Raw genomic sequence first — 12,706 nt, 5'->3', positions numbered from 1 at the left:
GCTTGCAAGAGGGGAAGCTTTGCCTTGTAGAAGCACCCAGGGGTTGCTGCATAATTGCCCAGGTTACTGGGTGGGGGCTCAAGCCGGATCTGTGTTATATTGCTGGAAAGGAACCCCTAGATATTGAACCCGGCCCATGTCGCTTCCGACGCCATTGGCAGAAGGGTTACATAGATATCGACTTGTGACATACACAAAAGAAGAAGACTCCCCCCACTGACATGCAGCCACTTCTGGAGTAGGACAGGGCAGCTGAGAAACAGGACAGGGAACTATGTAGCCTGTGTAGGACAGGAAGTGAGGAAGAATCACATGTCCTGTGTCTCAGCTCTTGGGAAAATTACAGGTTCACAGCTAATTTCCAGAGATGCAAATCTGCCAGAACACAGTGATTAGGAACTTTTCACTCTTGTGAAATTGGCCCTGGATTTTCAGTTTCAGTGAGCGGCTGCAGGCTCCGTTGACACCAAATCCACTCAGTGGATGCTGCAGTTACCCAGGTCCCCGTTGTTCCGCAGAGGAGTCTGGCCCAGAGATAACTAGACGCCAACTGGCAGAGGGCACAGGGATGCCTAGAGTTTCATGGGGATCCCCTGGGTGAGATATATGCACAATAGTTTATCAGAGGTGTCATGTGAGGTCTCTACCAAGAGTCAGCAGCCCACTTGTAGCCCTAATAGGGGCAAGATGTTTGGATGGGACATAGTTTAAGAGAGATGTAAAATGTGGAATATGAGGCTCTAGAAGTGTTGAAGTGAAGCTTGTCACCTGCGCCATGGCAATCCCTTCGGCTGAGCCAATCAGCACATAGAACAAAGCACAGCCGTGGAGACAGGCTATATTCACTGTCTGGGCCCACTGGGGGCCTGAGAACTTGCAAAGACCAAGGACCCTCAGCACAACTCTCTGAAGAGAGACCTCCTCTGGGAAGAGACAATGGTCTGTACCTACAAAGAAAGAGGAGAGGGGACAAGAGCTCCCTTTCACCCAGGGCTGCCCGGGGGGCGGCAAGTGGGGCAATTTGCCCCAGGCCCTGGGCCCCACAGGGGCCCTGACAAGAATATAGTATTCTATAATATTGCAACTTTTTTGTGAAAGGGGCCCCCAAAATTGCTTTGCCCCAGGCCCCCTGAATCTTCTGGGCAGCCCTGCTTTCACTCAGGAGGCAACTGACAGCGTTTGGCTCAGGAACAGGAGATCACAGCCAGGCCTGGAGTAAAACCCTGGAAGGACTGTGGGGTGAGCGTTGCTCTACCAGACAGAAAAGTATCTCATTCAATGAGTCCAGGCTCTAGTCAGCGTGGTACGATTTTATTGGCCATGGAACCATTTCTTTCCAAGCCTTCTCCCTTGGTACCCCTCAAATCTCTACACTCTGTGAAATCACTTGTCCTTGGTGTGACTATGAAGAGATCTAGAGCTGTGTGTTGATTGGGGCAGAGATGGCAGGTGGAGCTGGTCTCCTTGGGACCCTGTTCCTTTGGGAGCAGCAGATCTATGACTGCTGTGAATGCCCAGTGGGACAGGAGCTTGGCACTGCAGTTGGACACGTGGAGGGCTGAGGGTGGAATGTGCCTATTGCCAACCCGGAAAGAGGCCACCCTATGAGGCCTAAACAGCACGGCTTGTGTCGCCTGTGGCCGGGAGAGTCAGGGAGCTGAACCCCAGTGGGCACAGACAAGGCTTCCTCATGCCAGGGGCCCATAGCACCACATTGGGGCATTGGTGTCAGCACAACTGCAAAGGAAGAGTGCCCCCTACTGCCACCCAGTCCCCATACCTCCAGCACAGGCCCTTTGGCACTGCACTAGGGTACTGGCGCCAGCACTGACTTAAAGGGCAGAGCGTGAGCATCCCCTACTGAGCCCCCACACCGCTCCCTGCAGCACAGGCCCATAGAACCGCACAGGGGAATTAGGGTCAGCACAGACTGAGAGGAGAGCGCTCCCTACTGGACCCGCCATATTGCTCCTTGAAGCAGAGACCCCAAGCACTATGCTGGGGTGAGCACTGGCTGTGAGGGGACAATCCCGGTAATGAGCTTCCCACCCTCCTCCCTGCAACGCGCACGGTGGTAGAAGAAGGTTACCTGAGCACACAACACCGGCATCTTTTCTGCTGGTACAGTTACGCTCTCCCCAAGGCGGAGCCCAGCAGTTAGAGAGGACAGCTTCTCTCCCTGTGCAGTAAACCTCATCCAGCCACATACGGTCAGTTCCTTGTCCATAACGAGACCCACGTGGGGCTGATAACGCCGTCCCACAGCCCAGCTGCCTGCACACGACTCTGGCCTCATCTAAATCCCAGAAGTCATCACACACGGTTCCCCACAGCTGGTTGTGAAGCAGCTCGACTCTTCCAGCGCAGTGACTCGGTCCATTCACCAGTCGTAGATAAGTTAGTTCTGGGATGCCTGCGCCTGCAAATACCCCAAGGGGATAAACATTCAGGGATGGGCTAGAGCAGTGGTCCCCAACCTTTTTGTGGCCAGTAGCACATTCATGGTTTCAGAAGAGTGTGGTGGGTGCCAACCATTTTTCAAGGCTTATTTTGTATTTGTACATTAAATAATAGGAAAAGCATCATATTTAATATACATAATATATGAATCCATACGATAAAAAGGGTCATTTTACATGTAAAAGGTATTAATTCAATTATTCGGCAATTACTCTTTCACCCGACTATGTGAATTTGCTCTTTTTTATCTACCTGTAAGAAAAATTAAGGAGTTTTTACAAAATAAATATCATAAAAAGTTTTCATCTTATTTATTTTAAAAAAGTTAAACATTGTTGAGCTGCTGGTCCAAATATATTTATTATTCTTATTTTAACATAGAATGAAGCCTGCAGCCCCGGAATTCTCTGCCCCTGGCAGGCGCGGGGCCCCGACTTCTCTCCGGCTTACGCCGCGGCCCTGCGCCTGCTAGGGACAAAGAACACCGGCGCCCGCAGCCTGCAGCCCCAGAGAAGCTGGAGAGAAGCTGCAGCCCCGCGCCTGCCAGGGACAGAGAACACCGGTGCCCGCAGCCTGCAGCCCCAGAGTTCTCTGTCCCCGGCAGGCACGGGGCCACAGTTTCTCTCCCCTGCTGGGCACTAGGCGGATGCACATAAATGCCCAGGCGGGCACCATGGCACCCGCGGACACTGAGTTGGGGACCACTGGGCTAGAGGAAAGCAATATGGGGATTGTTCCCTATCATTTATTCTGGCTCCCATTCAGACTGGTTGGCTCAGGGGGGCTGAGAATAGGACACTGGGGGGGTCCCCTCACAAGGTCACCAGCTCTGATCCAGCCCCAGGTAGGGGGGAATGGCTGACTTGTGGGATGGAGAATGGGACACAAGGTCTTTCCCCCCAGCAGATGCTGGCTCCAGTACAGCCTGTGTGAGGGGGATGAGCTGATGCAGTACACTGGGGGAAGGAGACCTGGGGCTTCTCCCCCGGAGGGCACCATTTCCCGTTTCGTCCCAGCTCAGCCCAGTGGCTGCTGTGGGGGGAACAGGCACTTGGGCTTTCACATCTGGGGCCCTGGGTCCAAGCTGGTAGTGAGTGGAAGTCGCAGCCATAGCAGCTCTCTGATGCCCAAAATGTGAAATGAGCTGCTGGGGTTAATTCCCCTCCATGACAGGACAGGTGGGTGCAGGCCAGGCCAGCCCTCAGTCTAAGTGGCTCCCAGCCGAGGGGCAAATGGGAAAAACTGGTCAGGAGACTGAACTGCCCTTTGCCCCTGCCTCGGCTCCCTCCCCGTCTGCGCCCCAATGACCCTGCCTGGCCAGAGCCAACAGCAGCAGCCTCACGGGGCTGTAGTTCTGCTCCCCCAAAAGCCTCCACTGGCCCTGACTGGGGCTGACTCTGCTCCTCTATATTCCACAGACAGACAGGGCCGGCCCTGTGCTGAACTGAGCACTATCCTGTGGCGAAGGCACCACGGCAGCCCAGCTCCTGGTACCCCACCCCCACCTCCCGCAGGCCCCAGCTAGCATCACAGTGCCCCAGTGTAGGTACACAGCACCTCCCCTTGCTCTTGTAGGGGTGGGGCCATTCACCAGCCACAGCCAGGGCTGAGCTGAAACAGCTCTAACAATAACTAAAGGCAAAAACATCTGTTGAGGCAGATCATATCCCAGGGTAAATTTGGGGTCACCCCAGACTGACGTGGCCCAGCCAGCCGCTGCCAGAGTCTAAATTTCAATTGGCCTTACTGGGTAAGGATGAGCCCTTGAGATGCTGAATGGCTGGGGCCTTTCCATAGGTACCCCACAGCCAGGATGCCCTGTGCTCTGCTCACTCTGCCTGCTTTGTTAACAATTCACTGGTGGGGAAACGGAGGAAGTGATGGGCTGAACCCAGGTCCTACACTTGAACGACTAGATTAAATAGCCTTAACTCTGCCCTTCCTCACCCCAATTTATGAGATAGCTGCACACTGCAGCATGCACCCCACACATATGGACAGACCCCCCCACACCCTCTCCGAATGTTTGTATTTACCTGTCATGGGGAATCCTGTCATGGAAGCTGAAAGAAAGCAAAGAGAGAGGTAAGTCTCTGTCTCCATGGCTGGTCACCTTGGGGATCTCCAAACACTGGCTGATGTAAGTGAGCTCTCCCCTGCCATCTCGTGATGCACTGAGAGAAAAGACTCAGCTGCATGTTGTATTTCAGTGACCTATCTACTGCCTTTCAGGGAGGTGGACTGACCCTCCTGCCCCTCCTGTCGGCGTCGGTAGCATCTACACAGAAGTGCTGTAGCTGCAGAGCTGCCACTGTGCTACTGTAATGTTTCCCGCGCAGAAGAGCCCTAATTAGCCGGCAAAAGACAAGACCCGGTGAGCAACGTCAGAACCAGTGACACTGCACCAGACCTTCCAAACTCAGCCACCTGCTTTCACACTGCCTGCACCTCCGAAGGACCCCCACACCCTGCTCCCCTCAGGCCTGGCTTCCCCCAGACCTGGAGTGTGACAGCCTCACACGCTGAGTAATGGAGCGCTAAACTGCATTATACTGCTCAGCCACTAGGTGGCGATGTGTGTAAAATACCTTTTTTAAAGCTAACCTCAGCCATGCCTGGCAGAGCTTTAAAGGATCGTGGTCTGTAAAAGCAAACTCTGTGACCAGTCCGTGTGTGGTACAGAAGAACACGACGGTGTCTGGAGTAAACTAAGAACAGAAATAGAACAAAGCTACAAAGGTTGTAGGATCTCGTCACCAGGCCACTCTTCAGTGCCCCCAGAGAACTTCCGCTTTCACAAACTTCACCATGGACACACTGGAAACAAGATTTCACAAGATTTCACGTTGCTGCCAAGCTGCACAAAGACACTGGAGAGATGCAGGTATCTTCTTTAGTGTCGGCTACGGGAAGCTGGCAGAGCATATCTTTAAATCCTTTCACATTACTGAAGACAGTCACAAAGGTGACTATGAAAGGGCTCTGGCTATGTTTGATGCGTACTTTATATCTCAGAGAAATGCGGCTTATGGACGATCTTGTTTTCACCAGAGAACTCAAGTGCCAGGGGAAAGTTTGGAATGTTTTATAAGAGCTCCGCATAGATAGGCTGAAAACTGTGATTTTGGGAATGCAAAGCTTGAAAATATCACAGACAAGCTGGTTATTGGGTTAACAGATAAAATCCTTTCACAGCAGCTACAACTGAAGAGAGATTTAACTCTAGCCCCAGCTATTCAAATAGCAAACCAGTCTGAATTAGTCAAACAACAGAACAAAAGGCAGGAGCAAGTTGAAAAACGTGAAATTAGCTTAGGCAATGTCTACACTAGCACTTGCTGCGGTAGAACGTATGTCAATCAGGGTCTGAAAATCCACCCCCCCCGACCTGAGCGATGTAAGTTACACCGACCTAAGCACCAGTGTGGACAGCGCTATGTGGGCAGAAGAAGCTCTCCCACCGATGTAGCTACCGCCGCTCACGGGGCTGGAGTAGTTAAGCCGACTGGAGAGCTCTCCCGTCAGCTCAGAGTGGTTACATTAGAGAGCTTACAGCAGCACCACTGCATCGCTGCGGCTCCACTGCTATAAACTCTCCAGTGTAGCTGTATCCTTAGAAGCTATAAATAGATATTTGCGTGGTAAGTCCCCTGAGGCCAGGAGATAGAACACCCAGACTAGGAGGGACAAATCCCGGCCTACATGCACAAAGAAAATGCCCTAGTCCAAGAGATGATAATGTCCAGCCAGAGACACACGGTGTAATATTTGCATGAAATATGGACATTTTGCAGCTGTTTGCAGCACCAAAGCAGTAATGGAGCTGTGACATCATTGACATAATCTGTATAGATCACTGTTGCGACCACTGTTATATATTTGCAGCAAATATTGTATAAAGGTTGCCGTGTAAGGGGTCTATGGAGAGGTTATGGTTTGCTGGTTATGATTATGCTGTCTATATGTGTATCATTTTTTGTAGTTGAAGTTCTGAATATCGGCTCTATATTGTCTGTATTTCAAACATGTGCTATGCTTCTGGGTGACACCCCAGACAAGTTGGTGTCAGCTCTGCCTAGCCTGCTTAATGGCCCATTAAGGACCATCAGCTATACAACTGACCCGCTGAAAGAAGGCGGATACACCTTGTGACTCAGCAAGGTATGCAGGGACATGCCTATGGACAGAACCCTAAGGCTTTTTCTTTTCATGTGTCTTTGAAACAAAGAAAGAGAGGCCACATGATAAAAGACTGCTGCAGCTCCTCCATCTTGTCTTCAATCCTGCTTCATGCCTCTGGAGGTACTTTGCTACAAACTGAAGCTCTAGTCTAAACAAAGGAACAAATGACCCATCCCAGCTGTGGCTGTTCCAGAGACTTGATTTAAACCTGCAGTTTATTCTATCACTGCTACAAGCCTGAACCAAGAACTTTGCCATTACTGTATGTAACTGATTCCATTTAACCAATTCGAGCTCTCATCTATATCTTTTTCCTTTTATGAATAAACCTTTAGATTTTAGATTCTAAAGGATTGGCAACAGCATAATTTTGGGTAAGATCTGATTTGTATATTGACCTGGGTCTGGGGATTGGTCCTTTGGAACCAGGAGAACCCTTTTTCTTTTACTGGGGCATTGGTTTTCATAACCATTTGTCCCCATAACGAGTGGGGCACTGGTGGTGGTACTGGGAAACTGGAGTGTCTAAGGAAATTGCTTGTGTGACTAGTGGTTAGCCAGTGGGGTAAAACTAAAGTCCGCTCTGGCTAGTTTGGTTTGCCTTTGTGTGCATAGAAACCCCAGCCTTGGGCTGTAACTGCCCTGCTTTAAGCAATTTGTCCTGAATTGGCACTCTCGGGTCCCACCAGAACCAGCATCATTATAGGAGCTGACTCAGATTACAGACAATCAAGAGCCGTTGTTTCCGGGATCCATCGCTTGTGATGACATAGAGCCTGGCTGGAGAGTGAAACTGAATGTTCATGGCAAGACAATTGACTGTAAAACTGACGCAAGAGCTGATGTCTCAGGCATCTCCGAAGGGACTTACAATCCCCTTCAATCCTGCCCAGAGCTGAAGTCACCTGACACAGCTGTGACTAGCCCTGGAGATATCCTGAACTGCATTGGCCAGTTCACCACAGAAACAACGACCATGCGGAACTTTAGCTTCTGTAGGTACTCGTTGAGGTCTCACAGGTCCAGAATGGGCCATAGACCCCCCTTGGCCTTTGGGATTAAAAAGTACCGGGAATAGAACCCCTGGTTCCTGTACTCGAGAAGAACTTCTTACACCGCACCCAGCTGTAGTAATCCCTTTACCTCCTGCATGAGGAGACTCTCGTGAGAGGAATCTCTGAAGAGGGACAGGGAAGGTGGATAGGAAGCGGGGGTAGAAAGGAACTGGAGGGTATAACCCCATTCCACTGTGCTGAGGACCCAGTGGTCTGAAGTTATAGCAGTCCAAGCTGGGAGGAAAGGGGAAAGGCAGTCGGAGAACTCTAGGAAAGATGGATCGTGGCCCCCTGCTTCTTACGGGTTGAGACTGACTGGGCAGAGGGTGAAGGCGGATGGGCTTGGGTGGTGCTTGTAACCCTTGGCTCATTTATGGGGCTGGTCCTGCTGAGGCTGTTTCCCCTGGCCCTGAGGCTGCTGCAGTTTGACCTGCTTACGTGCTGGGGCTGGGACGTTAAGACCCAGGGTTTTCAGGGTGGTGCGGGAGTCCTTGAGGCCATGCAACTTGCTGTCTGTTTGCTCCACAAATAGGGCCCCGCCGTCGAAGGGCAAGTCCTGCAATGATTGCTGGGCCTCAGAGAGTCACAGCCGGTTCTGGCCAGTGGGAGGACAATGGGCTGCAGAGAGAGGACCCTAGTGATCTGACCAGCCAGATCCAGCCAGAGGGGAAACAAAGGACGGATGAGAGGACAGGAAAGGCTGAGAGGAGAGGTGGCCCAGGTGGCCCTTTACCTGGGATAGATGACAAAGGACAGAGGCGGGGCTTGGGGGATGGTGATATCAGATGCCCAGCTGGAAGGAGGGAGCTTCTGGACTGGGGAGAGAGAGCAGCCAGAGCCCACCCGGATGCAGGAAAGACCTAGATGTGCTGTGCTGGGGGTTGCTAGGCACGAGGTCCCTGAGAACTGCCTGCGCTGTGTTCAGACGTTCAGTAATCCCTCCTGTTTTACACTGGCCGAGAGTCACTCCGGTCTAGAGATCAGGGTTGCATTATTCCCTCTGGGAGAGAGGCCCCAGAGGTCCAGAGCGCGTAGACTCCCTGAGGGGTCCCACGGTGAAAGACAGACATGCTGAGGGCTCAGAGGGGTGCGGTTCCAGGAGGCAGAGGGGCCTACAGCTTAACCCCCGAGGGAGAGTGGACCCCCGAGAAGGGCTGTTGCACTGAAGGAGATTCCTCCCAGGGACCGTATAGAGCTAAGAGAGCACGAGTCCTGTGAGTCCCTGACATCCTCCCTCTTGTGGGACCTCACAGCTACTCGTGAGACCTCAGGACTGAACCTGAACGCTGGAGACAATGGCAAAGGGGCTTCCAAATTGCCTTGTCCCCTCACCACAGTACCTCCTCCCCAGCTTCTCCTCTTATTCACATTGGCTCCATCTGTGAGCTGGAGTGCTCCCGCCCAGCTACTAGATAGATCCCCAATGAGTAACATTCCCCTAACTGGGGTAGTAGCTTTATCCACATCTAAGCTATTAAAAAGGGCACACACACAAAATGCCAACTCAAATACAACAGATTTATCTCTCTCAGGAAGAGCCTGAAACTAGGAGAAAACTTGTTAGCAGGCTACAGAATACACTAAGCAGCTGAAAGGTTTTTTAAATATACTAAACAAAACATCACACTGCGGCCTACACCCGGATGGGAAGCATACTGAACTATTTACTCTGTACACATACGGGGCAGCTCCAGGCACCAGCACGCCAAGTGTGTGCCTGGGGCGGCAAGCCACGGGGGGGGGGGGCGCTCTGCCGGTCGCCGGGAGGGCGGCAGGCAGGCTGCCTTCGGCGGCATGCCTGTGGATGGTCCGCTGGTCCCGCAGCTTCGGCGGTCCTCCCGCAGGCTGCCGCCGAATTCACGGGACTGGGGACCTCACGCAGGCAAGCTGCCAAAGGCAGCCTGCCTGCCGTGCTTGAGGCGGCAAAATACCTAGAGCCGCCCTGACACATACAAACCAACACACTTTCAGTCTCTTCTCTGGGGTGCTGAAATTTGGCTCTTTGGTTTGCTAGCACCAGAAGGGGGTGTGATGAGGGCGATGTCCCATCCCCTGGGTATGGCTTCCCTCGACGTTTCACACAAATTATTGCAGCAGTGTCCAGACGCCCCTTTTTTCTCTTTTTGTGCTAGCCCCACATATTCTCCCCCAAGGTGTGGGTTACTAGATGTTGTTCCCCAGTAGCTTTTGTGAGTGACGAAGACCCACCTCCCACACCGGTGAGTGCCCCGGCCGAGTACTCACCGGGGCAGCAGGCTGCTCAGCCCCTGTAGCTATGAGTCAACTGAGAAGGAAAGAAATTGAGAAAAGAAAAACCCGTCCTCCTCTGAGCCCTGGACTCCCGGCCTGCTGCGAGGTGGGGCTGCCTTTGTCCAGGCCACGCACAGCTAATGCAGGGGCCTTGCCTCAGGACCAGGTCAGAGAAGCCTGTGCAGAGCTGGCTGCAGTCATCAGCCTGGCTCAGGGGCTTCTGGAAACGCCCCAGGCCAGGGTAGTCATAGCTCCCTGCATGGCAGGTCTCAGGGCAGTGTGTATGTGTGTGTGGGGGGGGCTGTTTCTGGGCCCTCCCGGCTACCCACTCACTCCCCCTCCCTGGGTCTCTGCCTGTCTCTTGCTCCCTCGCAGTGAGGTCCTGAACCACTGCGCCCCCCATCCCCCTGCAGCCCCTGCCTCTGCTGCTGGGTTTGCTCCCCTCCGTGGGGCTCTGCCAGGCTGGGCCTGTCACTGTGTCACGACATGGCCCTGTCCCCTCACGAACCCTTGTCCAACCCCCCACCCTCCTAACTGAATCTCACCCCACTCACCACTCCTCACTCCGCCTCCTGACTGATCCTGGCCCTGCCGCCCCCCTGCCTCTCACCCCACTTGCCGACACTTACCCAGTAGCGTAGCTGGCGGGATTCAGCGGAAGCAGCCGCTTCCCATCAGGCTGTCAGGCGCAGAAGCGGCGCCTGCCGGCCGGCGCTGCCACCCACACAGCCGGAGGAGCCACGGGGCGGCAGGCCGGCGTGGAAGCTGCGCCTGCCAGCCAGTGCAGTCACAGCCAAGCGCTGGGACAGGAGCCGGGGACAGGCGGCAGCGCAGGAGGGAAGGTGAGCTGGGGGGGAGGTCTGGTCTGGGGGCGTTGCCAGAGGGGGAGCCAAGGGGGCGTGGCCAGAGGGGGAGCCAAGGGGGGCGCCTTTTTTTATGTTTTTAGCTCCCCCTACACTGAAAACCTGGCTACGCCACTGCACTTACCCCAGTCACAGGCCCTGCCCCCCTCACTAACCCTCTCCCCACTGACCCTGGCCTGGCCCCCCATGGACTCTCGCCCTGCCCCCGTTACCAACCCTCACCATGCTAACTGGCCCTACTCCCTGCCCCGCCCCCAACCCCTCATCAACCCTCACCCCGCCCCCTTGCTGGCCTCACCCTCTCACCCTCACTGACCTGTGACCCACCCCCCCTCAGCAATCCTGGCCTGACCCCCGCCATGGACTCTCACCCTGGGCCCTGCCCCAGCCTCTCATCGACCCTGACCCCTCCCCCTTGCTGGCCCCACCCTCTCAGAGTCCCTGACCCCGCCCCCGCCCCTCACCAACCCTGGCCCCGGCCCCTTACTGACCCTCCTCCCACTTGCTGGCCCCAGCCCTGCCCCCCTCACCAGCCCCCACATATGTGGCTGGGCCTTTACTCAGCCCCTCCCACCCTCTCACACGGCTTTTCTCCCCCTGGCTCCATTCCCAGCTCCTCCCCGGGGGCTGCTCTCGCTGTCTCCTGGCTGCCTGGTCAATCAGACTGACTTGGGGCACTGGCTACTATCCATTGGCCCTAGTCTGGAGTTCTCTGATTGGCTAGAGGCCCTCTCAGTCCCAGGGTCCCAACTGCTCCTTGACCCCTCCCCTCTCTCCTGGCATGGGGCGAGGGCAGCCAAACAACCCACCCAGTGCCAGTGGGGGCAGCTGGCCCCTACACAACAGACACATTTACAAGGGCCATGACTCTGTCCGAGACCTGCCGGGTCTGGAACCCACTGACCGTGTTCATCTCAAATTGGATGGAGAGAAAGGATGGACGCCTGCCATCAAGGAAAAGAATTCAGCTACCAGATCACAGTGATCGAGACCGACAGGGGGAGTTCAACAGAAACCATCCACAGAGCAAACCCAACAGACGGCGGATGCCGAATGAGAAGACGACTCAAGGATTCCAGAACAACCCCAGTCAGTCGCTGTAACTAGGGGCCAGCCAGATGGCCAAGCTACTACACGTTGGCATTTTGCAGTTAGGAGCCCAGAGTGATTCAGAGACACTGGACAGACTGATCCGTCCTGAACTCTACAGCCAGCGTGACAGTGTGAATAAATGGCAGGAACATGGAACTTAATGGGGGAGATGGACTGGGATGTTAACCTGTAGCGCTCTGCTCAGCCACTGGGTGGTGCTGTGTGTAACATAGAATCATAGAATATCAGGATTGGAAGTGAACTCAGGAAGTATCTAGTCCAACCCCCTGCTCAAAGCAGGACCAGTCACCAATCAAATCATCCCAGCCAGGGTTTTGTCAAGCCTGACCTTAAAAACCTCTAAGGAAGGAGATTCCACCACCTCCCGAGGTAACCCTTCCAGTGCTTCACCACCCTCCTAGTGAAAAAGTTTTTTCTAATATCCAACCTCCACCACTGCAACTTGAGACCATTACTCTTTGTTCTGTCATCTGCCACCACTGAGAACAGTCTAGATCCATCCTCTTTGAAACCCCCTTTCAGGTAGTTGAAAGCAGCTATCAAATCCCCCCTCATTCTTCTCTTCTGCAGACTAAACAATCCCAGTTCCCTCAGCCTCTCCTCATGTGCTCCAGCCCCCTCTGCTGTACTCTTTCCAAGTTTTCCACCTCCTTCTTGTAGTGTGGGGCCCAAAACTGGACACAGTACTCCAGATGAGATCTCACCAATGTCGAATAGAGGGGAATGATCACGTCCCTCGATCTGCTGGCAATGCCCCTACTTATACAGGCCAAAATGCCGTTA

General features: G+C 53.9%; 1 protein-coding gene across 1 annotated transcript in view; it reads right to left on the bottom strand.

Moving 5' to 3' along the window:
• LOC123350252 (deleted in malignant brain tumors 1 protein-like) overlaps nt 1-10,706 on the bottom strand; it is a 32,904-nt gene extending 22,198 nt beyond the window's left edge. Inside the window, exons 1-3 of the mRNA XM_044988742.1 lie at nt 10,577-10,706; nt 4,497-4,523; nt 2,090-2,419 (exon numbers count right to left, since the gene is read on the bottom strand). Of these exons, the coding sequence (XP_044844677.1) occupies nt 2,090-2,419; nt 4,497-4,518 (352 nt within the window). The 5' untranslated portion in view covers nt 4,519-4,523; nt 10,577-10,706. The remainder of the gene's footprint in view (nt 1-2,089; nt 2,420-4,496; nt 4,524-10,576) is intronic.
• Between the last annotated feature and the right edge of the window lie 2,000 nt (nt 10,707-12,706).

The sequence above is a fragment of the Mauremys mutica genome, chromosome 15 (assembly GCF_020497125.1).
Source record: "Mauremys mutica isolate MM-2020 ecotype Southern chromosome 15, ASM2049712v1, whole genome shotgun sequence".
Classification (NCBI taxonomy): Eukaryota; Metazoa; Chordata; order Testudines; family Geoemydidae; genus Mauremys; species Mauremys mutica.
Note: the sequence above shows the minus strand (reverse complement) of the source record. Positions and strands in the feature narration are given on the sequence as shown.